Raw genomic sequence first — 27,500 nt, forward strand, 5'->3', positions numbered from 1 at the left:
ACAAAAATCCCCACATTTTTCAGTATTCCACATTTTTCTTGACGACGTTCCCAAATTAATGCAGACGTTTTACATATAGGAATCTAATTTAAGCATTCACATGCAATTTCTACAGAAATTGCATTCTCTTGTATATATCAATACTTTTTTATGTGGTATGGTTCATAAAAAAAAGTTGACTATTGCTCAGCTCAGAACAATAGTAAAGGCCAGTGAAGATCTAAGAAGGAAAAATGTACATTTAGATGAATTGGTTCAGTCTTTTTAGAAGCCGGTTTTCTTCTGTCCTTTTTTTCCCTTTGAACGGAAATTTACAAACGTGAACCACTAACCATTTGTCGATGGCCGGTGTGTGATGAGTGTATGTAAACTTGAATAAAAACCACGTTTGTTCTCACATGTCCTAGTCCAATCATTTGAGCAAATATATTGGGCCAAAGGTCCGCTGGGAAGTTTATCCTCCATATGCTGGCAAGAGGATTTGCTCACACAACACAACAGACCCTGCTCAGAAGCACCCGAAGGCACCACTTGCATGAAGAATCGCGTCGTATTTTTGGACGTCGAATACAAGTGAGTCAGAGTGTGCTTAATTGCAGCAAGAGAGTAGAAACCTGCAGATTGTGTCATTAAAACATGAATCAATGCTTTTATGTATGAGCCCAATAACAAATGAGCTATTTGCTGCCATTTTTGCATATGGCATATGGTATGCATAAACATGACACAACCCACCAACCCACCCCCACAGCCGTAGAAGGGGGCTGTCGCTTTCGATCAGCTCGCGTGAAGCCACGCAACCGAGGAGCTGCTAGCGTCAATTTAGCAAACGCGCTTTCATTTGATTAAAAAACAAAAAAACTAAAGCAAAAAAAAATAAAAAATGTGCAGCCTTAAGGCTTCCTCTGACTTTAAATAAACCAGGTTAGAGAAGGGCAACCCAATAGATTGTAACTATTTGTGAGCAGGTCAGCTTTATTTCAAAAGCTTCATTATTTTTGGCTGATTTACCAAAAAATAAACACGAAATTTAGGCAAAAGTATTTAGGCTGATATACCAAAACTGCTTTACCTAGGCCAATTGGGCTAATTTAGTCGTGTTTTATCAACCAACTTTACAAAAAGCTATGTTTTTAGGCTACTTTGACAAAAAAAAAAAAAAAAAAAAAACTATGAAATAATTTTGAATACTAATTTTGAAATACTAGCTTATGTTGGTGGATCCTATCTTATTGGTTAACAGACTACATTGTAAAACATTTAGGCTAATTTAGCAAAACTATCTTACCTGGGCTAATTTGGATCATTTAGTCAGGTTTTATCACACGACATACTAACAAAAAAGCTATGTTTTAGGCTAATTTAAAAAAAACAAAAAACTAAGGTATTTTAACAAAAACCTACAGACTTTAGTCTAATTTAACAAAAACAGCGTACTTGGCTAATTTGCTCATGTTTTAAACTATGCTACATCTTGTTTTGGCCTTTTTGATAAAAAATGTAGAACGTTACAACACAAAACATCAACAAATCACAGTTCAGCACTAAATGTCAAATTATGCCTTTACACACTTTCATTTATTCTCTTAAAGGTGTGAAGAAAAAAAAAACACTTGTGAGCCCATAATAATCTAAAAGGGATATAAATTGCAAGCCAAGCGAAAGACAAAGCTCATAAACAGCTCTAATAAGAAAAAAAAATAAGAAAAAAAATGTAATTTAACATATCGTTAACCCACAGTGAGCCTCTGTGGACCCACCGATGCATCATGGGAAATCATTCACACACGTTTAATTGACTAAATTCACATACTCACAGGCACAGGCACACACACACACACACTCATACGCGCACATTCACGTACTTACACTAAAACAAACACATTCTCACAGTCTCAGTGTCACACACGCCTTCTCTTTCACACACAATCTCACACACACACGTTAAAGTGTGGTTTAAAATGTCTGGCCACTGCCTGATTGGCCCAAGCGGCTTAGAAATGCTAAGCCTCGTCACATGCCGTCAAGAGACAAACAATCAACATTTTTCCCAGCCCTCGTGCTGACCTCCAGTCCTGGAAAGTTCTACGCAGACTTTGATTGACAGCAGGACAGACATTTGGGCAAACGCAAACCAATCGGTTTTTATCGATTTACTCAATCCCCCACCCCCATGCATTGCTGTTTTGTGTCAAAGGTAACTATTTGGATTCTAAGTCTACTCACGAATTCCGGAAAATAACAGGGTTCTGACGTCCCAGCAGTCTTGAAGGTAGAATTAGCTGGACTAAGTTGAGCCGCTTTTATGCTGCTTTTTTTTTTTTTATCTGTCAGAAAGAGGTTATTTAGCCACATGCAAGAGTCACTTCAGTGTATGCCCTCCGAGGCAAAAAATAAAATAAAATTGCATTTACTGTATTGATAGAACGGAATTGGGAAGCGTATGTTTGCTCCAAGCGACAAAAAAACTTTTTCTCATGAATAAATTTCCATTTTTCCCCATTCACACTTTGAGAGTTTGTCAGTGGAGGCGGCTCCTTCCCGAGGAAATTAGACGATAGTGAGGGAGTTTAAATTAAAAAGAAATATTCCAGAGTAAGAAGCAGGAAAGCGGGAAGACCACAGATCATAATTCAATTATCATAATTGTGTATGTGCGTAAGGCCTGGATTATATGAAAAGTGGCTTTTGGTAACTGTTGTTGCTTTTCATCTGCTTGGGCAGGCACGCAAACATACAGAGCGTCAATGCAAAGTGAATTGCAAAACTGAAAAAGCACAGGCTTTAAGGGCGTACCGAACGGTAGCAGTGAAAGACTGTGGCTGTGCGAAAGTGTCGCTGTTCTGTGCGAAAGGGATTGAGTCGGAAAAGCGTGTTGAAGTCTATGTGCAAACGCGCACACAGCCAAGCGAAGGTTCCGTTTGCTGGGTTCTGTGTGAAAGCCAGGTGAATAAATGGCAGCAAAACAGATGCGACAAACCGTGAGTGAAAAGGAGCTTAAACAACTAACAACAACGTGTGGTCTTTATAGGGGACTCTCTTCTTTTCAAAAGCCTCTGCTCAGCAAAAAGAGCCTTAATGAGCCTACGCGCATCGCCTCCACTCGTCCTCGGATGCATCCTGGCCTGCACGTTGAGAATTTTGCGTAAAAGCCGACAACGAGTTGAAAGGTTGTCCGAAAAGCCCCGCAGACATAATTCAGAGCAGGCTGCTGCCAGTTCACCATCGCTAATCTGTTTGTTTTGCCCGCTGATCGGCCCTTTATGTGCCTTTGCGCGATAGGACTTTTATGTGCGTGTGTGTTGAAACAATAGCGAGCAGTGTTCCATTGGCCAAACGCTGACCGAGGATCAGCGGGCGCAGTAATCCAACATCATGAGGCACAGCAGCCCATTTTGGTAGTAAACTAGTTGGGCCACAATTCATCACCCCTCTCTGTTATAGTTGCTGCCTACTAGAGAAAAGAAATAACCCTGCCTGGTCATCATTCATAATCTTTCCACACAATCATTGCCAAATTGTATGTTTGCTACAGCAGCCTGTTCCGGTAGCGAACTAATTTTCCCCTCTGCTGGTTGCTGTTCCCGAGGAAAATGTCTAATGTCCACAAGGCCTGCTTGGAACTCAAAATCTTCCCACACAAAACTTTGGACTCTTATTGTTGGCTGCATTACATATTTGATACAGCAGCCAGTTTAAGCCAGAAAACTAGGCGAAAACTACCCTCCGACCTACTGGACAAAAGTCCACAATGGCTAATCGCCATTCAAAATCTTGCCACACAGGACTATTTTATTCCTTACAAAAGGATATATTAGTTACAGAAGCCCATTTAGGCAGCAAACGAGTTGGGCCTGAATTAACTGCCCCCTCTGGTCATTGGGGTCGGTCGACTGGAGAGAAAACAAAAACAAATGGCCTGATCATCCAAAATCGTCCGACACCCAACTTTTATTCTTTACCAAATAACATTTGCAACATGAGCCCGTTTAGTCAGCAAACGAGTCGGGCCTAAATTAATTGCGCCCCTGCTCGTTCCAGCTTAGTAGAGAAAAAAGTCCAAAAGGCCTCGTCCTCATTCAAAATCATTCCACACAAAACTCCACTTCTTTCGTCAGCCCGTTTAGGCAGAAGAATTCTAAAGGTTCCACGAATGGATGATTTAAGCAATGTCACTGTAGAATTGTTGGACACACGCTGTATAAACAAGAGACATCAGGGCCTTGGTACTATTTATACAAGCTGAGGTGATGCAGTGTCGCAGGCCCGTCGCTTCGCCCATGCAGCCCGGACGTTTGCCTTTGAACAGCGCCGCGCACGTGAGCTGCCGTTTGAACACTGCATCCTCGCAAATTATTCTCACATCAGCACTTTCAGGTTATGCCGCGTTGCCTCATTAACACGTCCTCAGGACATGCCAGACGCTAGTACTTTAGCCGAGAACTTGGTGAAGCAGCATGAGGCTCATTTAGACAAGGTTGTTGTTTTTTTTCACGACTGGTTCCAGGAAACAAGTTGCCGCCATCATTCATCATGACATGAACATCCCAGGAACGTCAGTCTAATTATTCACGTGTATTACGTTGCATGTTATGCTATGGACAGTTAAATGTAACGATAGAATCAGATCACAATATCACGATTAATACTATTTTACAATAGCATGATATCACAAAGTCATGATAGTATACCACAGTATCACCATAGCATTTTCATACAATCAGAAAATATCACGACAGCAGGACAATACGATATCACAGTAGCCCATTAAACGACATCATCGTATCACGATAGCATGATATCACAATATTATGATAATAGCATGCTATCACGATAGCACCATACCACAATATCAAAATATAACAATAGCGTGATATCACGAAAAAAACGATATTAGAATCTCATGATAATATGATATCACGATATCAGAATATCTGGATAGCACAATATCACAATTACATGACATGACATGAATAACATGACAGGATGGTATCACGAGAGCCTAACTTCACGATAGCACGATATTAAAAGAAATTCACAATATCATAAGACACTATCAGACTATCATTATAGCATGATATCACAATACTACAATTTTCCAGTAATTTGTAAGTAAGTGTCGTTTTATGATCGTGTGTTTATGTGTACTTCTTTATTTACCTCAATGCTGCAAATTGGGAGATGCCTAGGGGATTTTCATTGTCCCTGTGACAGTGACAATAAAGCTCTATTCTATCCATCCATCTATTATCTTTATCGCTTATCCTCATTAGGGTCACGGGCTGCTGGAGCCTATCCCAGCTATCTGCGGGCGAGAGGCGAGGTACACACTGAACCGGTCGCCAACCAATCGCAGGGCACATAGAAACAAACGACCGGTCGCACTCACATTCACACCTAGGGGCAATTTGAGTCTTCAATCAACCTACTACGCACATTTTTAGGATGTGGGAGGAAACCGGAGTGCCCGGAGAAAACCCACGCTGGCACAGGGAGAACATGCAAACTCCACACAGGCGGGGCCGGGATTTGAACCCCGGTCCCCAGAACTGTGAGGCAGCTGTGCTAACCATTCGGTCACCTTGCCGCCAGAGTATCAATGATGAATCGAGAAAAGACGAAAAATACAATCTGGATATTTTGTTTTGCTGTGATTGTCAAAACATTTCATCACATTACAAAAACAAAACAAAAAAACCCATTTATTATCAAAGCTGCGTACTCGCCTGAACTCAAGAGCCGTCGAACCAAAAAAAAAAAAAAAAAAAAAAAAGTAGATCAAAGACGCAATTGAAACGCTGCTCCAGAACGTTCAAATCAAATCAAAAGAGACGAGGCGGCAACTCAGAACAATAAATCATAAAAGGCATGACATTTTGATGGACAAAAAATATATATGTAAAGCTACCTTATCTTTAAATAACAACACAATGAACATGTTAGACCAGCGATTCCAACTGGTGGTTCAAACATTTAAAAAAATAAATAAATAAAAAAGATTGCGCATTCGAAAAAATACTAAAGTATCTAACATCCAATAATGTCCTTATATACAGTTGAAACCAGATGTTGGAATACACTATATTAAAAGACATTCCACTGTATTTAATATATACTGTCTTGCGATTTGAGTTTTTAAAAAATGACATACAATACATTTGCTTCTCTTGATGTCCTCTACACAAGTGGGCTGCGACAACTGGTCTCCCAGTGAATCACCGTGTGCTACCACTCACGGGGGACGTAAACATTAGCTTCATTTTGTACACTCCAGGGTGTGCGAGGAGGCGGGAAGGGGCTGACACGATGAGTCACCGCTGCTGTGGAGAAAAAAAACAAAAAAAAACTCCATCCATCCTTGTTGTTCATGTGGCGGAAGTGTGGCGAAAGGTGATTAGCGGCTAGCACCCCGGCAGAACTGCCGCCACCTACCAGCATACTAACTCTATCAATGAAGGTGATAAAAACGTTTGTTCCCCAAGGACAAACTGGGCCTTCTATGTTACATTTTAGCATTGTTTGCTCCAGTTCACAACATGAAACATGCAAAGATAAACACTTAGAATTGTTACTGTGTTTTGTTTAAGTGCTGTCTCAACTGTGCGTTTCATAAAAGAACATCGAACATGTTTGTAATTCAGCTCCTCGTAATGAATATTTCTTCGCAAAGCAATTGACACGTGATTCACATCAATAATTCACTATTTGCATATCTTTTGTTGACCAACAGGGGCCACTCATGCCACAGTAGCATCTGCACCACTTGCACACTGACTGAGGAGTATCTGCAACATTTGCACAATTGACACTGTCCCAGATTATCGCACTACTAGTCACTTTAAACTGCGTACATTCCTTGAAGTACTTTGCACAATGGTCATTGCACCGGACTATTGTTCTATTAGTCATTTCTGCTCTAATTTCTAGAGGACTCTGCATCTTCTTGCACAATTAACAAAAATAAATAAATTGTACCGACATTACCAGATTACTATCTGTTTTTTCTCAATGTCTTTATGTCTCTGTTGTCGTACTAGAGCAGCTCCAACTACCGGAGACATTTGTCTGATTCTGCTGACAAAGGGTTGACATGACGCGGTTGACAGGTTTAAGAATATATTCATTGTGTGCTGCAGAGGAGCTACGAGGAGCTGCATGCACATCTGCTTGCTGGTACCACAACAGTGGCAGTGACACAGGAGTACGGAACACTAACTTTAAAGCTAATATACAGTGGTGCCTTGAGATACGAGCAATTTGTTCCTTGCCCACGCTCATTACTCGAAACACTCATATCTCAAATTATCTTTCCTTGTTGAAATGAATGGAAATGCCATTTATGTGTTCCGGCCTCCCCCCCCAAATAATTGTTTTTAATATGAAAAATAGCACTCTATAATATTGTTCTTTTAAAAAAAAAGCATACAGTTATGACGTAATTAAACAGAATGTAAAGAAAATCAAAAAAAATGTTGCCACGTTTTTGCTTCAATTTAATGGATATTGAGCTGCTCCCTCTGGTGTGCACGCCTTGGCCACCTGGGGGCAGTGTCATACAGGCATATGGATATACAAGAAGGAAATGGTCACAATTGCTCCGTAAGCCACAGTAATATTAGTCGTTCTTCGCAAAGAATGTGTATTGTAGGTGGGTCTTTTTAACCCTAATTTATCGATTAGTGCATTGACAAACACATGAAGTGCACCAAATACCACAGCAGCTTTGTCCTTGTTTAACCTTACACAGCACTCCATCACGGCCGTGTGTTTCCGCGTGTGTGCATGCGCATGTGTTTTTGTGTAGGATGTGAGGGAGTTAATAGCCGCAATCACTGGGAGGAGTCTATTTCCTGGACAGAACATACAGTCAGTCCTGCTGCTATTGCATGGTTCACACCTCCAACATATCCGCCAATATGTGTGCGCGTGTGTTACTTGAAAACACAATTAATTGTCAGTGACATCACACACACAAACACACGCACACACAAACGCACTACTTTGTTAGCATCATCACTCCACAGCAGTATGATGAATGACGACACTTAGGATATACTTCAAGGAAAAGCAGATGCGTGTGTGTGTGTGCGTGCGTGCGTGCGTGCGTGTGTATGTGTGTGAGTGAGAGAGAGAGAGAGAGAGAGAGGAGCCAAGGGAGAAAGGCGAACTAGGCCAGCATGAATTTAAAATCAGCCCTGCCAGGCAATGATGTGGGCTGCAAGAGGAAAGCGGTGCGTGTTTTCTCTGTGTAATTTTGCATGTGAGAGTGCATGTGTGTGTGCGTGCGCGTGTTACAAGAGACAATGTGCAGTGCAGAAGAAGTTGCAGGAGGACAGTAAAGCATCACCTTGTACTCTCATTGATCCATTGTGAGGCATACACATCCACACACACTTATTTTCATTGCACGGCAGGAGTGTCACCGCACACATATACACAAACAGACACGATCTGAGGACACACACTGTAGAGGCAACCCCTCTTACACACGTTGCATACAATAGTGTGGAAACAATGGCGCTGAGGGATCTAACAACAAGCTTCGCGTAGCTGTTATTTTAGGGATTAGCGCTGGGTATACTGTATAGTTATTTGGCCTCGATATATTTAATGTCTATGCACCTCTAATGTAGCATACAGCCGTGCTTTGAGATACGAGTTTAAGTCATTCCTTGACAATCCTCGTAACTAAAAACACTAATATCTTAAACCATCTTTCCACATTGTAATGAATGGAAATGCCATTAGCCTGTTCCAATCTCCCCCAAAAATGTTTTGGTTTTTAATGAGGGAAAAATAGCATTCTATAATATAATACTTCATAAAACCATACAGTAATGACATAATTGAATATAATTAAGAAGAATGAAACAGTTTTTGTTACACTTCCTCCTGCAATGCACATTTGTGCTGCTCATTCAGACTCAGCTCCTCTCTCGGCTTCACAGTACGGCAGTAATACTAGTCGTTCTTCGCAGAAGATAAAAAAAATATATATGCCTGTGAGTATTGTTGTTCTCTGTCTACATGTGTTGCTGCACGATTTGTGTTCAGGTAGCCATTGTTTAAAGTTTGACAGTAACCTTCAGCTGAGCGCAGCAATGACCATCTTGAAGCCTCCTTTTTGAAGACTATTTATTAATCTACCAAACTGTAGCTTGTTGTGAAGTGAGTTGAGTTACCTGCCACCATACAGCACTCGTATGTCACGTTTACACTCACAAGTCAAAGCAAATAATCAGCCGTATATGGCTCGTTATCTCCAAAAACTCATAAATCCTGTCACTCGTATCTCAAGGCGCCCCTGTATTTACATCATATTTAATGTCTGTACACCTGTAATGTACCAAATCCAAACTAATTCTCATCCCTGAGAAATTTTGGCAACATAACGACATGATCTTGGATCTAAGGTGTTCATCTATCAATGTTGTTTTGTGAGCGTGTGTGTGTGTGTGTGTGTGTGTGTGTGTGCAACCTCGTCTTGGCGAGACAGTGTACGAGGATAATGAGACTCGGAAGAGGAGGAGGCCTCCTGCAGGTGCAATGCAGGAGGAAAAAAGATGTGCAACTAAATCACAAAGAAGAAGAAGCAGATTATTTTTTGATGTCTAAAAATATACACTGTTGCTGTTTGATGTTTAATAAAACTTCACGTGTGGAGAGGGCAACACAAATCATAACACGTGCTGCACGGACCATGACGCAAGAGGACAGGACCGTACCTTTTTGGATTGTATGGCAGGGGGAAGGGACGCTTCCCTCCAGACTCAAACGGCAAAAAGAGAAATGACTAGTATAGAACTGAATAATTTTATCCCAGAGGAGACTGAGGGCAGCAAGAAAACAGCACTGCCGAAAAGTGGAAACTGTGCCATCGAAGTGTGGTCTTATAGTTGTCATTTTATTCAAGGGAGAGAATAAGGTCAGTGAGACAACAGAGTGCTGCAGCAAAGTGGAGACTATGGAGCTTATTTTGGCAATGACAATCTGCTTGAATAATAGATACAGGTTCGACTTCGTAACAAACACCCATCTCCTCGAAGGCAGCAATAAATCTCAGCGCTGCAGCCAAGTGGAGACTGTGGAGTATAACAGCATGGAATCCAGAGCTAAGGGACATGAACAGAGTAAACTGAGGTTAGCATATGGGATTTCTTTCTTCATTTTATCCAACAGAAGACTGAGGGCAGAAAGAAAATGGAGCTCTGCAGAGAAGGGGGAGATTGTGGTGTATTAAATCATAGCACACCACCAACCTAAGAAAAAAGCTAACCTAATCATGTCATTTTATCCAAGAGGAGATAAAGAACAGCAAGAAAATGGGCCACCACAGCACAATGTAGACTAGGACTCTTTCGGCAAAGACAAATCTGCTTAAACAATAGATACCAGCTCAACTTCCTGTTCGTTAACACACACCCCTCCTGCAGCAAAGTGGAGACTGCGGAGTATAATAGAGCGACGTCCAGATATAAGGTACAGCAACAAAGTAAGACAATGTTACCATGTGCACTGATTTTAGTCATTTAGTGACCATAAATCTGCTCAACTTCCTGCTTGGCGAAGGTAACAAATGCCCCTCTCGGCTCGACGGAGCGCTGCAGCTAAGTTGAGAATGTGGAGTACTATAGTGCCCCATCCGGTGCTAAGTCACAGCAACAAGCTAAGTTAACGTTAGCATGTGGTCTTATTTTCTTATTGTATACAAGAGGAGACTGCGTGCAGCCAGAAAATGGACCACTGCAGCAAAGTAGACACTGCGGAGTATAATAGCATGGCTTTGTGAGCACAAAAACAAGGTAAACAAATTTTGGCAAGCTTATTTTTGTCGTTTTGCTGATGAGAAATCTGATGGACCGTTGCTCCCGGCTTGACCTCCTGCTTGGCTGTGATATCAAATGCCCCTCGCAGTTCAATGGAATGCTGCAGCCAAGTGGAGACTATGGAGTACAATAGCGCTGCACATAGAGTTAAGACACAGCAATGGGGTACATTAGCATGTGGGCTGATTTAAGCAATGACAGAACTGCTTGATTTCCTGCTTGTCTGAGGAAACAAATGTCACTCACTATTTTCATTTTATCCAATAGGAGATGAACAGCAGCAAAAAAATGGCCCGCCACAGCATAGTGGAGACTATGAAATGTATTTCAGTAATGACAAATCCGCTTGAACAATAGGTACTGGCTCGACTTCCTGCTTTGTGACAGTAACAAAAGCCCCCCTGTACTTGAGGGTACCAAGAAAATGGCTTCCTGCAGCAAATTTGAGACTGTGGAGTATCGAAAAGCAGGAATCCAGAGATAAGGCACAGCAAGGGGCGTAAACCAACATTAGCACGAGCATTAAATCTGCTCGACTGCCCGCTTGGCGGAGGTAAAACGATGCAGTGCTGCAGCAAAGTGGAGACTGTGGAGTCTATGATAAGAATGAGGGGAGCTTAAGTGTGAAAGCGCAGGACAGCAGCAGGTGGTCCGGCGTCTGCTATCGAGCGTTCTAAGAGCAGTGTTGCCATGACTACTGGGATGCTGTCAATAATAGCCGAGTGCGCATATGTGTGTGTGTGTGTGTGTGTGTGCGCGCGCGCACGTGTGCTTGTGTGTGTCTTGGGCAGGGAAAAAAACAACTGGTTTTCTTTGTTCCTGCTTGGCGGCACATTGGACAGGGAGCGTATTGGATGCGATCCGACCGGACCGGCCATCAGTTAGGCCGGTGTGACGGAATCAATACGGTCCTCGGTGGTGCACGGCGCTGGGAGTGCGGTCGCGGGGATAACGGATTTTTCGGGGATCCGCCGAGGTTTTTCCCTTCTCATTTGTCTTCAGCTGCTTTAATTGAAAAGGAAAATTCCCTCATAGACTGACATGCAACTGGATGCACAACTCCAGGTTTTCTTTCCGGGAAAGTAGCACGCATTTCGGGACCATTGCTTTTTCAACATAGGCGGTTATACTTAAGGTTCATATAGCTTCTTCCCCTTTCACGCTGTTTATAATAAAAGTTTTTTCGGCCCGTGTCGCTGGACTGTGTGAAACATACAGCTAAGGAATGGATGGTGTTTTCCAGCAATTTCCCATCTTAAGTTATGAGCTCTAGTCACTTTGCATCCCTTTCACACTACCCATCAATGATGTCTTTTCCCATTTTGCTGGATGTGTGAATGGTACAGACAAGGAACGGGGGTGCAAAGGCGACATGAAAATTTTGTGGCTTTAGTTATGACCGTTGTCACTCTGCCCATCTTTTTCTACATCAGCAAGGTGGTAACATCCGTCTACGTTTTTTTACCCTTTCACACTACCCATCAACGCTGTCTTTTCCCTGTGTCGCTGGACTATGCGAAAGATACGGACAAAAAAAGGGGGGTAGGCACAGCTTTCGACATTGTGTAAGGGTATTTCCCCTTTCATGCTGACCGTCAAAGACGGCTTTTCCCGTTTTGCTGGATGTGTGAAAGGTACAGACAAGGAACAGGGGTGCAAAGGCAATCCAATAATTTATGTTAAGTTATGAACTTGATGTTACTTAGCAGTTCCTTTTGGACATCGGCACATAGGTTATGTTCATACGGGGTTTTCCCCTTTCACGCTACCCAACAAAGCTGTCTTCCCTGTGTGGCTGGACTGTGTGCACAGTAATGACCAGAAATTGGGTGGGGACGTTTTTTAACTACATCACTTAGGACTTTTTTTTGTGTGTCTGCATGTCTATAACGTTCATATGGGTTGGTCCCCTTTCATGCTGCCAATCTTAGCTGTCTGTCTAACTGCTTTTGTTCTGTGTTGGCTACACCGTGTGAAAAGTTCAGATGAAGTCGAACCACAAATAGTCTGCCTTTGGTTATAAACTTTATATAACTCGCGACTATTTTTGGGCGAGTCGGTAATATTCATACTGCCCCCCCCCCCCCCCCCCCCCCCCCCTTCTCACAACCAAAGCTTTCTCCTCCTTTGTCTCTCGAGTGTGTGAAAGGTACTGACAAGAAATGAGGGGGGATGAAAGCAACCTGGGAAATTCCAAGCTTCAGAGGCGGAACGGTGGCATTTTTGTACATAATGTTTGTAACTATTTTTCCCCATTCACGCTGCCCATCCAACCTGCCTTTTTCTCCGTATAGCTGGAATGTGCGAACGGTACTGACAAGGAATGGGATAAGAAGGCAAAAAGCAAATTTCAAAGCTATTGTTATGAACATTGGTACAGTAAGATTCATGCAGGCTTTTTTTCCCCCTTTCACACTCCTCATCAAAGCTTTTTTTTTGCTAGTGTCGCTGCACTGTTTGAAAGGTACCTACAAGGAATTGAAGGAATGAAGGTGAACTGTTTATTTTTACAGCATTAGCTATGAACTTTGCCAATTTGCACATCCTTTTTATGGCAGATCACTGATCTTCATACAGGTTTTTCACATTGCACGCTGCCCTTCAGAGCTAGCTTCTTCTGCTATGTTGCTGGACCGTGTGAAAGGTACTGGACACGAAACAAAAGAGCGAATTTCCCAGCTTTGGAGTACTGTCACAGTGACGACTAAGCTAGTGACTGCTTACATGTAAAAGTGTGTTTTTTAAGCTAATACCACGACCCTGTGCATCCAACAACGCTGCGGCTCTACTTAGCTTTTTCCGCGTAGTCGCTTGCAACTAGCCAACCCTACTATTTGTACACAACCAATCATAAAAAGTCACTTTTCAATCACGTGGGACATAGTGAGCGACTTAGCATTAGTGTGCCTTTTTAAGCAGCCATTTTAAAGCACTTGTATCACATCTATCCATAAGCAGCAGCTCTGACCTCGTCCCTGCACTTCCTCTGCATGATTCCCTGGCACACTGCAGCATCCTTCCACCTCCTCATCCTCCCCCACCTCCCTCAGACACCCCCCTTTCTCCCTGTCGTCCCCTTCCTCCCCCGCCTTTCCACCTGCTTTTAAATGCACGGCGCAGCCCGGCCGACCGGGGCTTTAGATTAGCCTGTGCTGCGTTTTTTTTGTAGGGGTGGGGAGGGCGGTTGTCGGTCCACCTGGGAAGAGAGAATCGGGGCGGGGAGGGAGAGGGCTTGCAGAATGGTACAGTCCAGCTGTTTGCTGGCTGTCCTTCACTTAAATAGGCCACAGTGGTGAAAGGGGGGGGGGGCTATGAAAAAAATAACCAAGAAGCACCACTGCTCTGAGGTCATCTCTTGAGATAAAAACAACATGGCCGCTCACATGCATGCATGATGCATGTGTGGAGGGAGGGTAGTAGCGTAGCATGGTTTAGCATCCACTGCCTGTTTCGTAACCCAAAAAACGGGATTAAAATGTGTGAGGATGAGGACTCGCGTTAAAACAACACACAAACAAAATAGGGGTACATGTGTCAAAATGTCCCCCTTCCCCTCACTTTTGCATTAATGAGAGGGCTTGTGCCCCCCCCCTAATTCCCCCCCTTATGACCCTCTTCCTATCATTCACAATGGACGCATAACGATGGATAGCATCATGCTAAGTGGGCCTTTGTCCACCTTGGTGCCATTTGGCACCACCTGCACCAGGCACCAAAAAAGAGGGGGGGCTTTTTCTTTTATCGGCGCCATTAAGTCAACAATGGCCGCTCCTGATGCTGATGAGGATGAGGACGAGGAAAGGGAGGGAGGGGACGCACAAGCTCACTTCAGCCATTAAAATTCATATTTAAGCGTTTGAGTCCCTGCACAGATGAACGAACAAATGACATCATCCCTTCAAAGAAGAAGCATGTGGCGTCAAATAAAACATGGAGGAGTCAATGTGTGTGATGGAGAAGGGAGGTGGGGGGGGGGTGGTCCACTCACCAGGTTGAGAACAGTCTCCACGATGTCCCGGTTGCTCACCTCGCCGACCTGGATGAGGCCCACCAGCACGGCGAATTTCATCTGGATATTCCTGATGGGGACGGCGGGGTTGATGACGCCGGCCGGCAGCACCACGGAGCCGGCGGCTGACGACGGCATCCTGTCCCCCGGAAGAGGCAGCGGCGGCGGTCCGGGTAGTGGTGGTGGTGATGGTGAGGAGCAGTCGGCGGCCGCCAGCGAGCAAGCCGAGCCCGGTGGTGCCGAAAGCGGCTTCTCGCTCGACATTTTCCCAGCCCTCTCTTCGGAGGAGAGGACGGGAACGGGTGTCTCGCACCTACCTGCCCTACAAGCTGAGGCTCGGCGGCGGCGGAGACAAACACATCCACCGTACCACACTGAAAGCGGGCGAACGTTCACAAGCGACGCGGGCGTCCTCGCACCGTGCTCGGCTTCATACGGTTGGGGAGGGTGAGGGCTCTCTCTCGCTCTCTGTCAGTCAGTCAGTGAAGTCGACGTCGACGCGAGCGTCCAACAGCGCCATGTTGACGCCCCCTGGCTGCGGTGGGCAGCCGTTGACCGCGCATGCGCACTCGACTCAATGCTGGTGGGGGCGCGTCCACCGTCCCGAAGTGCGCGTGCACGCGCACGTAGCTGCGCCAGTGCCAATGATGCCATCGCATACGTACAACAAAATGAAATCAAATAAAAATCCAATTACTATTGTGTACAATACACAATATATTTTTTTTCTACTAAATGAATCCAATAAATGAGTGGACTAAAATACATTTACATTTATTTTGCAATATACATGAAAGAAACCTAAATAAAATTAAGCAAATTATTTAAATAGACACAATCAATAAAATAAAATGAAATACAACCAATCAAAAAACAGTGAATCCATTAAATAAAAAAAATAAATTCATAAACTAAATAACAAAAGCTGTTAAATAAACGCAATTCAATATAATATGATACAATAACATACAGTAAATGCATTCAACTGTTTAGTTGCAATCGCCATCCATCCATCCATTTTCTGTGCTGCTTATCCTCACAAAGGTCGCGGGCGTGCTGGAGCCAATACCAGCTATCTTCGGGCAGGAGGCCGGGTACACCCTGAACTGGTTGCCAACCAATCGCAGAGCACACATAAACAAACAACCATTTGCACTCACATTCACACCTACGGGTAATTTAGAGTCTTCAATTAACCTACCATGCATGTTTTTGGGATGTGGGAGGAAACCAGAGTGCCCGGAGAAAACCCATGGAGGAACGGGGGAGAACATGCAAACTCCTCAAAGGTGGGGCCGGGGATTGAACCCAGGTCCCCAGAACTGTGAGGCAGACACTCTAACCAGTCGTCTACTGTGCCGCACCTTGGAACCTATGAATTCAATAAATGTATTAAATTAAATCCAATTAATTAAAGCCGGTTACAGTGAATTTATGAAATAAATACAATAACAATAATTAAAAACAAATATTTGAATAAAAACTAAACACAATTTCAATATGATACATTAATGGAACAAAAACACAAGTGAGTTAGATAATCAACAATCAAATTAAATACATCAAATAAATAAAATATGAAATAAAAGACACCCCTTTCACCTTATCGTGGTGGTGGGGTTGGTGTGTCCCAGTGATCCCAGGAGTTCAGTTGGCTGCAAGCTTTACAAAATGGCAAACAGTTCCTTAGTGAGGGACCAGATAGCGAGCTTCCCCCAAAAAAACAACCAAAAACTCAATACTCAGTCGGAAGAGCGGAGTGCCCTCTCCAGGTCAGGGGGGTGAGTTCTGCCCCCGACCCCCCCGTTCGTCTTGGGGTCTTGCTCATGAGCGAGGGAAGGAGCACGAAATCGACAGGCAGGTTGGTGCAGCGTCTGCAGTGATGTGGACTCTGTCAGGAGTTGAGGCAAAAGGTGAAGCTCTCGATTTACCGGTTGATCGATAACGATATTTCCAACGGCTCTGGGTCTATATTCACGCACACACACACACACACAATACAAATCACGAAAATATATATATTTATTTTAAAATTAAAAAATCTCTATTTTTGGGCACTAACGAAGGTCGCAAAGTGCCTTACAAGAAAGTGGACCTGCAATAATACTAGTACTACTTGATGCCTTTATTGTGCACTTGATTCACTTTGCATTTCTTCCTCCAGCGGGCCACATCTGCTGGCAGCCACATCCATTTACAAGTGAGGGATAAGTGTGTGTCTGAATGGATTTTCATTCCACGCAGCGACCACTAATGTTCCGCCACTCGCTTGCTTGAGACGCAGTCTGATGACAAGGGGAGACATCACAATGACATTCTCTGGCCTTGTGTGTGTGTATGTCACACTCCTCTTTGCTATGACACAAAGGCTTGTAAAGCTTTGTCTTGGGTAACAAAAGGTTCCTCCTGCAGGGCGTCTCTGTCCCGGCTCTGACTGCTGATTGGCTACAAGTCTTTTTTTTTCTTCCTTCTTGTTCTTCTTCTTGCATCCACCCATGAAAAGGTCGCTCCTCTCAGGGCTTGCAGTGTTTGTTTGTAGTGGTGGCTGTGGTGCCAGAGTAGACAAGCACTGCAAGGAAGTAGTAACACAAGTAGACAAGCATGCACTTGACTGGATGTTGACGTGTGATCGGTTGTGACAGAAAAAAAACAACAGGAACCTGACGGATGCATGGATGGATTGGTTGATAAATGGATGAATGTAGCGATACACAAATCGATGGCTGAATGTGTTGTTGGTGGATAGAATGTTGGATGGAAGGAGAGTCGGATAGGAAAATGGTTGGATAAGTTGATGTATTGATACACAAATTAATGGATGGAGTTGGATTGAAGGATATTGTTGCATAAATGGACTAATGGATTGTTGGGTTGATCGATGAATACCCAAATCAATTGCTGGACGACAGACTGGGTGATGGATGCTGAAGCTCTTCAATGGATTCGCACTGACTGGTATCAGCAGGTCAACAGCGCCCCTCAGTGGACACTAATAGAACTACTTCGTTCACAGCTACCGTATTATGACTTTGCAGTGAAGGATGTCATGTTTTAGTTAAGAGTGCGCAAATTGCTGTCTAGAATTTTGTCAGACCAAAATTAATCCAAATCTGATTCAGTTTAGTCGGCAATGTAAACGTCCATGAAACATCTTCACACTTCATCCTATCAGATTTTCAGACTCAGGACAGAAGTGAGTATTTGCGAGCAACAGTATGGTTTCATGCCTAGAAAGAGTACCACAGATCCATTATTTGCCTTGAGGATGTTGATGGAAAGTACATAGAAGGTCAAAAGGAGCTACATTTTGACTTTGTAGATCTAGATCTATGACAGAGTACCCAGAGAGGAACTGTGGTACTGCATGCGGACGTCTGGAGTGGCAGAGAAGTATGTTAGAATAATACAGGACATGTAGGAGAACAGCAGAACAGCGGTGAGGTGTGCTGTAGGTGTGACAGACGAATTTAAGGTGGAGGTGGGACTCCATCAGGGATCAGCCCTGAGCCCCTTCCTGTTTGCAGTGCTGATGGATAGGCTGACAGATGAGGTTGGACTGCAATCCCCGTGGACCATGATGTTTGCAGATGACATCGTGATCTGCAGTGAAAGCAGGGAGCAGGTGGAGGAACAGTTAGAAAGATGGAGGCGTGCACTGGAAAACGGAGGAATGAAGATTTGCCGAAGTAAAACTGAATATATGTGCATGGAGAATAGATAGCAAGGGTGGAGGACTTTTAATACTTGGGGTCAACCGTCCAGAACAATGGTGAGTGTGGTCAGGAAGTGAAGAAACGGGTCCAAGCAGGTTGGAACGGGTGGAGGAAGGTGTCAGGTGTGTTATGTGACAGAAGAGTCTCTGCTAGGATGAAGGGCAAAGTTTATAAAACAGTGGTGAGGCCAGCCATGATGTACGGATTAGAGACAGTGGCACTGAAGAGAAAACAGGAAGCAGAGCTGGAGGTGGCGGAAATGAAGATGTTGAGGTTCGCTCTCGGAGTGACCAGGTTGGATAAAATTAGAAATGAGCTCATCAGAGGGACAGCCGAGGTTCGATGTTTTGGAGACAAAGTTAGACAGAGCAGACTTCGATGGTTTGGACACGTCCAGAGGAGAAATAGTGAGCATATTGGTAGAAGGATGATGAGGATGGAGCTGCCAGGCAAGAGAGCTAGAGGAAGACCAAAGAGAAGGTTGATGGATGTCGTGAGGGAAGACATGAGGCCAGTTGGTGTTCGAGAGGAGGATGCAGGAGATAGGCTGACATGGAAAAGTGTGTATATATTATATATATATCCATCCATCCATCCATCTGCTGAGCCACGTATCCTCACTAGGGTTGCGGGAGTGCTGGAGCCTATCCCAGCTATCTTCGGGCAGGAGGCGGGGTACACCCTGACCTGGTTGCCAGCCAATCACAGGGCACACATAAACAAACAACCATTCGCACTCACATTCACACCTAAGGGCAATTTAGAGTCTTCAATCAACCTACCACGCTTGTTTTTGGGATGGGGAAGGAAACCGGAGTGCCCGGAGAAAATCCATGCAGGCACGGGGAGAACATGCAAACTCCACACAGGTGGGGCCGGGATTGAACCCCAGTCCTCAGAACTGTGAGGCAGACGCTCTAACCAGTCACCCACCGTGCCGTGTGTGCATGCGTGTATGTGTGTGTGTATATATTTGTATATATATATATATATATATATATATATATAGTAGTTAATATGTAATAATAATAGTTATTATTAGTAGTTAATAGATAATAGTTAATATTTTCCCCCATTAAATCTAAATCCTTTTTCGCGCAACAGCTAATTTACTGGCATGCCACAAATACAGTCATTCCACTGTGCAGAATAACTAACATGAGCTTTCATTTTTTGCATCACTTTATTTAAAAAACAACAATTCTGTGTTGTATATGGCACCTTTTAATGTATCATAGCATCACCATGGCGACGCTGGCTCCTCCTGCAGCACGAAAGACACTAAAGTGTTTGTTTCTTATTGCTTCCTATTGTTGGCGTATCAATATGATCGCGACACCCTGAAAAGCTATTAACAAAACACAGACACTCTCAGTAACAAATTATCTCACACACACTTACACGCGCACTCTCTCAAACACACACTATCACATTCACACACACACACATGCTCTCTCTGGTCACATGCACATATTCTCTCACACACTCTCACACTCATAAACCCCTACACAAACTTTTTAGCTTTCTCTCTTGCTCTCACATGTAGACACACCTGTACACACAAACTCACATATACACTCTCACAACACATTCACACCATCTCTCTCTCGCTCTCACACTCTCACATTCGCGCTCTCTCAAAAAGTCTCACCCACTTTCGCACTCTCACACACACACTCTAAAAACACAAACTACCTCTCTCTCACACGCACACACACTCACACATACATACTCTTTCTTTCTCTCTCTCTCTCTCTCTCATTCACTCACACACACGCGCGCACCCACACACCATGCTTCCCAGAAGCAGTGCAATGATCAAATGTCTCAGACATAACAGCAATGAAATGTGGAACCTCCTTCTTCTCCTTCTTCTTCTTCACTTCTCCTCTAACTTTTCTGGTCGAGACAAGTCTCGAAAGTTCCGCTGGTGGGTCATTGTGATCATCACGATGGCATCACCCAGCATGAGTTGAGTGTGAGAAGCCTAAAAACAATCAGTCTGCCAAAAGTGCGCTTTTCTCAGCACTACAGTATGTGGACGTGATCTGGTACCAGGGCCCAGCGTCGAGGTCCTACTGTCCGGGTTCTACTGTGCTAAGGAACGAGGCTCGGATCCTCTGCACTTCGTTGGTGCACAGGTACCCGTATGCCTTGTTGTACCATTCCGGAGCGCGCCCCCTGCGACCCGCAAGAGAAAATGTTAACAAAATCTGAACAAATATGAAGGTTGCGGAAAGGGGCCGTTTCTCGTACCTGAGGTCCACTCTGGAGACGTGTGTCAGTCTGGTTCTGGTCGGCATGCCGCAGGGTTCCAGCAGGTAGTTGGACTCCAGGACGACGCCCCGCACCGCCGCCGCCGTGCGCGGGCCGCCGTCGTGATCCACCGACACGCACACCAACGCGCACCAGCCTTTAACTGGGTCTGAACGCCAAGACCTGCCGGGGAGCGTCAACGTGAAGACCGTGTGAAAAAAACGGACTGCTCGCCAATCCGTCACAAGACATACAGTGGGTACGGAAAGTTTTCACACGCCCTTAGATTTTTCACTCTTTGTTATATTGCAGCCATTTTGTAAAAAAGAAAAACTGAAACATCACGCAGCCATAAGTATTCAGAACCCTTTGCCATGACACTCATATATTTAACGCGGATGCTGTCCATTTCTCCTAATCATCCAAAATGGTTCTACACCTTCATTGGAGTCCAGCTGTGTTTGATTATACTGATTGGACTTGATTAGGAAAGCCACACCCCTACCTATATAAGACCTTACAGCTCACAGTGCATGTCAGAGCAAATGAGAATCATGAGGTCAAAGGAACTGCCTGAAGAGCTCAGAGACATAATTGTGGCAAGGCACAGATCTGGCCATGGTTACAAAAACAATTCTGCTACACTTGAGGTTCGTAAGAGCACAGCGGCCTCCATAATCCTGAAATGGAAGATGTTTGGGACAATCAGAACCCTTCCTAGAGCTGGCCGTCTGGCCAAACTGAGCAATTGGGGGAGAAGAGCCTTGGTGAGAGATGTAAAGAAGAACCCAAAGATCACTGTGATTGAGCTCCAGAGATGCAGTCGGGAGATGGGAGAAAGTTCTAGAAAGTCAACCATCACTGCAACCAACCACCTAGTCGGGGCTTTATGGCAGAGTGGCCCGACGGAAGTCTCTTCTCAGTGCAAGACGCATGAAAGCCCACATGGAGCTTGCTAGAAAAACACCTGAAGGACTCCAAGATGGTGAGAAATGGTCTGATGAGACCAAGATAGAAATTGTTGGCCTTAATTCTGAGTATCATGTGTGGAGAAAACCAGGCACTGCTCATCACCTGTCCAACACAGTCCCAACAGTGAAGCATGGTGGTGGCAGCATCATGCTGTGGGTGTGTTTTCCAGCTGCAGGGGCAGGGAGATTGGTTGCAATCGAAGAAACTACGAATGCGGCCAAGTACAGGGATATCCTGGACAAAAACCTTCTGTAGAGTGCTCAGAACCTCAGACTGGGCCGAAGGTTCGCCTTCAAAAAAGACAATGACCCTGAGAACGCAGCTAAAATACCGAAGGAGTGGCTTCGGAACAACTCCGTGACTGTTTTTGAATGGGCCAGATAGAGCCCTGACATAAACCCAATTGAGCATCTCTGGAACGACCTGAAAATGGCTGCCCACCAACATTCACCATCCAACCTGACAGAACTAGAGAGGATCTGCAAGGAATGGCATTCCGAATAAGACTCATGGCTGTATTAGCTCAAAAGAGTGCTTCTACTAAATACTGAGCAAACGGTCTGAATACTTACGGCTGTGTGATATTTCAGTTTTTCTTTTTTAATAAATCTGCAAAATTTCAACAATTCAGGTTTTTATCTGTCAATATAAGGTGCTGTGTGTACATTAATGAGGACAAAAATGAACTTAAATGATTTTAGAATATGTCTGCAATATAAAAAAGAGTGAAAAATTTAAGGGGGTCTGAATACTTTCCGTACCGACTGTATATAGACAAACAAAGGACTCATCATCAGTTAATCAGAGTACAGACTAACAGTTGACTGCCACAACTAGCGACAAGTCTATTGGCCACACCCGCACAGCATGACAGCCTGCGATAGTTCAGATGTGAGTCTGACGAACTAAAGGTCCCTAGTTTTAGCACAAAGGGTAGGTTTTATTGCATTATTGAACCTCTATTTTATGACTTTTATTACTTTTATTCAACTCTCCCATGAGCAATCTGAAATAGCTCATTTGGGATAGAGTTCAACTGAAGATCTGGAAGGCACTGGTTCGATTCTGGGTTTCAGCACAAAACCCTATGTGGGGTGTTTTGTGGCATGTTGTTTTTGTAGGCAAAACATATAACCCCCATTGGCTGAAAATGAACGCGGTTGGATGTTGAGTGTTGGTCAGAGGGGCTGTAGGCGCAGAATGGCAGCCACACTTCTGTCAGACTTCAGGAGAGCTGTGGCTTCCCACCACTCGGGTGTGACAGTGGAGTGAATGAACAATGTGCAATTGTAAAGCGCTTTGAACTCCTTGAAAAAGCACTATATAAGTGTAATACAGGAGTATAACTTTTTGCAGTTATTCTACCTGTATTTTATGACTGGTGCCTAGTCAATTTACATGTCAATGGGCAGAAATAGCTCAGTTGGGAGAGCGTTACACTGCAGGGTTTCGGCACAAAACACATAGGCTGTGGTTATTGTACCTCTATTTTAACTGGCGACCAATGCATTGTTTGCCTATATATAGTGCCTTGTGACTGTGTGGTGACCAGTCCATTGTGTGTCTCTGAGTGTGCCGAGCTTACCTGAGTATCACGTAGTCTGTGCGGGGCAGCGGTGCCATGTTGTGACAGACGTACTGGTACACGTCCATTTGCTTGTCCAGCGTTTCCACGACCTTCTCCTGCTGCAGTTCCAGCTGCCAGAGGGGGCGCTCTCGCAGTAACCGATGCAGAACCTCAGTGGGCGTGGCTGCCACCTCCGTGCTGACGCGCCACCGCCGAAGAGGGTTGCCGTCACCCACCTGAAGCCACAACCGCGTCCAGTGAGATCACGCGAGTGTGTTTCAGCATTCAGACATGATAAAACCCCCTCAGCATGTACACAATGACCTGAAAATGAATGCTTTTCTTTTGACTCGACTCTTAAGAATTTACATACTAACATGATGGTTGGTCTCAGCATTGACCAAACATGATGAACAAATTATTCAAATAAGAACATTATGAATGGTGTGACTGCTCCACAATAACATTAGTGTGAATGCCTGAGTCTCAGCATTAAAAGTGTGTTTGTATGTCAGCATGTGTTCTAGAAGAGAGAGACCTTTTTGTAGGCCAGTTCCATGTGCTCTCCTGCGGGACGAAATATCCACGCTTTGCTCTTGTCTTTGGTCTCCTTCAGAAGGTCGTGGATATGTTTCTCGACGTGAGCGTGGTAGGAGCCTTCGTCAATCTCCTCGTATTCCTCGTCCTCTTCCTCCTCGTCCTCGTCCATGTCCTCCCGGCGTGCCTTACCCAGATCGTCCAGCGGAGGCGCCGCAAGCTCGGCATCCATGTAGGAGTTACGGGACTGGCTCACCATCTCCTCTGGGATCTGTGGGAGGACCATCAAGTGAGTGACTGGCGACGAGTCAATTGGTTGTCTAACCATCCATCCCATTGTTTATATGTGAAATGTGATTGACTGGCAGTAACCGATCGGTTGTTCGACTGTGATCGATTGCTTTATAGACCTTTTGAATGAGTTGCACCGATGGTCGTGTTCTATCATTCTGCGTCATAAGCCCTTAAATGAGTTGCAACCAGGCACTTGTAAAGGTCACAGTAAGCCTTAGACTGAAGATCTAAAGGTCCCTGGTTCAATTCCGGGTTTCGGCATGGAGGACACAGGAATTTGATTTTGCAGGAGTTATTGCACCTCTGGTTGTGTTCGGAGTGCTTTCTAGGCCTTTTGAATGAGTTGCAAACAGGTACTTTTAAAGAACATAGCAAGCCGAAATAGCTCAGTTGGGAGAGCGTTAGACTGAAGATCTAAAGGTCCCTGGTTCAATCCCGGGTTTCGGCATGTAGTACACAGGAATGTGATTTTGCAGTAGTTATTGCACCGATGGTCGTGTTCTATAATTTTGCGTCATAGTCTCTTAAATCAGTTGCAACCAGGCACTTTTAAAGACCACAGCAAGCTGAAATAGCTCAGTTGGGAGAGCGTGAGACTGAACATCTAAAGGTCCCTGGTTCAAGCCCGGGTTTCACCATGTATTACACAAGAATGGGATTTTGCAATAGTAATTGCACCTATGGTCGTGTTCTATTTTGCGTCATAGGCCCTTGCATGAGTTGCAACCAGGCACTTTTAAACCCCATAGCAAGCCGAAGTAGCTCAGTTGGGAGAGCGTTAGACGGAAGATCTAAAGGTCCCTGGTTCAATCCCGGGTTTCGGCATGTCGTACACAAGAATGTGCTTCTGCAGTAGTTATTGCACCTATGGTTGTGTTTAATTTTGCGTCATAGGCCTTTAAATGAACACACCTCTGGTTGTGTTCTGTGCTTTATAGGCCTTTTGAATGAGTTGCAACCAGGCACTTTTAATAGCTCAGTTCGGAGAGCGTTAGACTGAAGATCTAAAGGACCCTGGTTCGATCCCGGGTTTCGGCATGGAGTACACAGGAATTTCGTTTTGCAGGAGTTATTGCACCTCTGGTTGTGTAGTGCTTTAAAGGCCTTTTGAATGAGTTGCAAACAGGCACTTTTAAAGACCATAGCAAGCCGAAATAGCTCAGTTGGGAGAGCGTTAGACTGAAGATCTAAAGGTCCCTGGTTCAATCCCGGGTTTCGGCATGGAGTACACAGGAATTTCAATTTGCAGGAGTTATTGCACCTCTGGTTGTCTTCTGAGTGCTTCCTAGGCCTTTTGAATGAGTTGCAAACAGGCACTTTTAAAGACCATAGCAAGCCGAAATAGCTCAGTTGGGAGAGCGTTAGACTGAAGATCTAAAGGTCCCTGGTTCAATCCCGGGTTTCGGCATGGAGTACACAGGAACTTCATTTTGCAGGAGTTATTGCACCTCTGGTTGTGTTCTGAGCTTTCTCGGCCTTTTGAATGAGTTGCAAACAGGCACTTTTAAAGACCATAGCAAGCCGAAATAGCTCAGTTGGGAGAGCGTTAGACTGAAGATCTGAAGGTCCCTGGTTCAATCCCGGGTTTCGGCATATACAGGAATTTGATTTTGAATGAGTTGCAACTAGCCACATTTCAAGACAATCGTAACCCGAAATAGCTCAGTTGGGATAGCGTGAGACTGAAGATCTAAAGATCCCTGGGTTTTGGCATGTAGTACACAAGAATGGGATTTTGCAGTTGATATTGCACCTATGGTCGTGTTCTGCTAGTTTGCGTCATAGGCCCTTAAATGAGTTGCAACCAGGCACTTGTAAAGGTCAGAGTAACCCAAAATAGCTCAGTTGGGAGAGTGTTAGACTGAATATCTAAAGATACCTGGTTCAATCCCAGGTTTCGGCATGTAGTACACAGGAATTTGTTCTATGAGCTTGTGCTTCCTCGACCCTTTGAATGAGTTACAAAAAGGCACTTTTAAAGACCATAGCAAGCCGAAATAGCTCAGTTGGGAGAGCGTTAGACTGAAGATCTAAAGGTCCCTGGTTCAATCCCGGGTTTCGGCATGGAGTACACAGGAACTTCATCTTGCAGGAGTTATTGCACCTCTGGTTGTGTTCTGAGCTTTCTCGGCCTTTTGAATGAGTTGCAAACAGGCACTTTTAAAGGTCAGAGTAACCCAAAATAGCTCAGTTGGGAGAGCGTTAGACTGAATATCTAAAGATCCCTGGTTCAATCCCAGGTTTCGGCATGTAGTACACAGGAATTTGTTCTATGAGCTTGTGCTTCCTCGACCCTTTGAATGAGTTACAAAAAGGCACTTTTAAAGACCATAGCAAGCCGAAATAGCTCAGTTGGGAGAGCGTTAGACTGAAGATCTAAAGGTCCCTGGTTCAATCCTGGGTTTCAGCATGGAGTACACAGGAATTTCAATTTGCAGGAGTTATTGCACCTCTGGTTGTGTTCTGAGTGCTTCCTAGGCCTTTTGAATGAGTTGCAAACAGGCACTTTTAAAGACCAAAGCAAGCCGAAATAGCTCAGTTGGGAGAGCGTTAGACTGAAGATCTAAAGGTCCCTCGTTCAATCCCGGGTTTCGGCATGGAGTACACAGGAATTTCATTTTGCAGGAGTTATTGCACCTCTGGTTGTGTTCTGAGTGCTTCCTAGGCCTTTTGAATGAGTTGCAAACAGGCACTTTTAAAGACCATAGGAAGCCGAAATAGCTCAGTTGGGAGAGCGTTAGACTGAAGATCTAAAGGTCCCTGGTTCAATCCCGGGTTTTGGCATATACAGGAATTTGATTTTGAATGAGTTGCAACTCGCCACATTTCAAGACAATCGTAACCCGAAATAGCTCAGTTGGGATAGCGTTAGACTGAAGATCTAAAGATCCCTGGGTTTTGGCATGTAGTACACAAGAATGGGATTTTGCAGTTGATATTGCACCTATGGTCGTGTTCTGCTAGTTTGCGTCATAGGCCCTTAAATGAGTTGCAACAAGGCACTTTTAAAGACCATAGCAAGCCGAAATAGCTCAGTTGAGAGAGCGTTAGACTAAAGGTCCCTAGTTCAATCCTGGGTTTCGGCATGGAGTACACAGGAACTGCATTTTGCAGGAGTTATTGCACCTCTGGTTGTGTTCTGAGCTTTCTAGGCCTTTTGAATGAGTTGCAAACAGGCACTTTTAAAGACCATAGCAAGCTGAAATAGCTCAGTTGGGAGAGCGTTAGACTGAAGATCTAAAGGTCCCTGGTTCAATCCCGGGTTTCGGCATGGAGTACACAGGAATTTCAATTTGCAGGAGTTATTGCACCTCTGGTTGTGTTCT

At 44.4% G+C, this 27,500-nt stretch overlaps 2 protein-coding genes and 10 non-coding genes across 27 annotated transcripts in view; 10 read left to right on the forward strand and 2 right to left on the reverse strand.

Moving 5' to 3' along the window:
• nbeaa (neurobeachin a) overlaps positions 1–15,383 on the reverse strand; it is a 71,870-nt gene extending 56,487 nt beyond the window's left edge. For all 14 annotated transcript variants that reach the window (XM_061751952.1, XM_061751950.1, XM_061751954.1 and 11 more), the window contains exon 1: positions 14,815–15,383. In XM_061751952.1, coding sequence (XP_061607936.1) covers positions 14,815–15,099 — 285 coding nt within the window. In that variant the 5' untranslated portion in view covers positions 15,100–15,383. The remainder of the gene's footprint in view (positions 1–14,814) is intronic.
• Positions 15,384–19,712: 4,329 nt separating this feature from the next.
• The window catches only part of stard13a (StAR related lipid transfer domain containing 13a), a 45,684-nt gene continuing 37,896 nt past the window's right edge, over positions 19,713–27,500 (reverse strand). For all 3 annotated transcript variants that reach the window (XM_061751644.1, XM_061751643.1, XM_061751646.1), the window contains exons 11-14: positions 23,882–24,151; positions 23,362–23,579; positions 20,805–20,987; positions 19,713–20,729 (exon numbers count right to left, since the gene is read on the reverse strand). In XM_061751644.1, coding sequence (XP_061607628.1) covers positions 20,624–20,729; positions 20,805–20,987; positions 23,362–23,579; positions 23,882–24,151 — 777 coding nt within the window. In that variant the 3' untranslated portion in view covers positions 19,713–20,623. The remainder of the gene's footprint in view (positions 20,730–20,804; positions 20,988–23,361; positions 23,580–23,881; positions 24,152–27,500) is intronic.
• On the forward strand, positions 24,550–24,622 carry trnaf-gaa (transfer RNA phenylalanine (anticodon GAA)). The gene has a single exon. It is a non-coding gene; the product is annotated as a tRNA-Phe (tRNA).
• On the forward strand, positions 24,927–24,999 carry trnaf-gaa (transfer RNA phenylalanine (anticodon GAA)). The gene has a single exon. It is a non-coding gene; the product is annotated as a tRNA-Phe (tRNA).
• Positions 25,323–25,395, forward strand: trnaf-gaa (transfer RNA phenylalanine (anticodon GAA)). Its single transcript has one exon. It is a non-coding gene; the product is annotated as a tRNA-Phe (tRNA).
• Positions 25,510–25,582, forward strand: trnaf-gaa (transfer RNA phenylalanine (anticodon GAA)). The gene has a single exon. It is a non-coding gene; the product is annotated as a tRNA-Phe (tRNA).
• On the forward strand, positions 25,695–25,767 carry trnaf-gaa (transfer RNA phenylalanine (anticodon GAA)). Its single transcript has one exon. It is a non-coding gene; the product is annotated as a tRNA-Phe (tRNA).
• Positions 26,166–26,238, forward strand: trnaf-gaa (transfer RNA phenylalanine (anticodon GAA)). Its single transcript has one exon. It is a non-coding gene; the product is annotated as a tRNA-Phe (tRNA).
• Positions 26,512–26,584, forward strand: trnaf-gaa (transfer RNA phenylalanine (anticodon GAA)). Its single transcript has one exon. It is a non-coding gene; the product is annotated as a tRNA-Phe (tRNA).
• Positions 26,699–26,771, forward strand: trnaf-gaa (transfer RNA phenylalanine (anticodon GAA)). Its single transcript has one exon. It is a non-coding gene; the product is annotated as a tRNA-Phe (tRNA).
• Positions 26,886–26,958, forward strand: trnaf-gaa (transfer RNA phenylalanine (anticodon GAA)). The gene has a single exon. It is a non-coding gene; the product is annotated as a tRNA-Phe (tRNA).
• Positions 27,373–27,445, forward strand: trnaf-gaa (transfer RNA phenylalanine (anticodon GAA)). Its single transcript has one exon. It is a non-coding gene; the product is annotated as a tRNA-Phe (tRNA).

The sequence above is a fragment of the Phyllopteryx taeniolatus genome, chromosome 17, assembly GCF_024500385.1.
Source record: "Phyllopteryx taeniolatus isolate TA_2022b chromosome 17, UOR_Ptae_1.2, whole genome shotgun sequence".
Classification (NCBI taxonomy): Eukaryota; Metazoa; Chordata; class Actinopteri; order Syngnathiformes; family Syngnathidae; genus Phyllopteryx; species Phyllopteryx taeniolatus.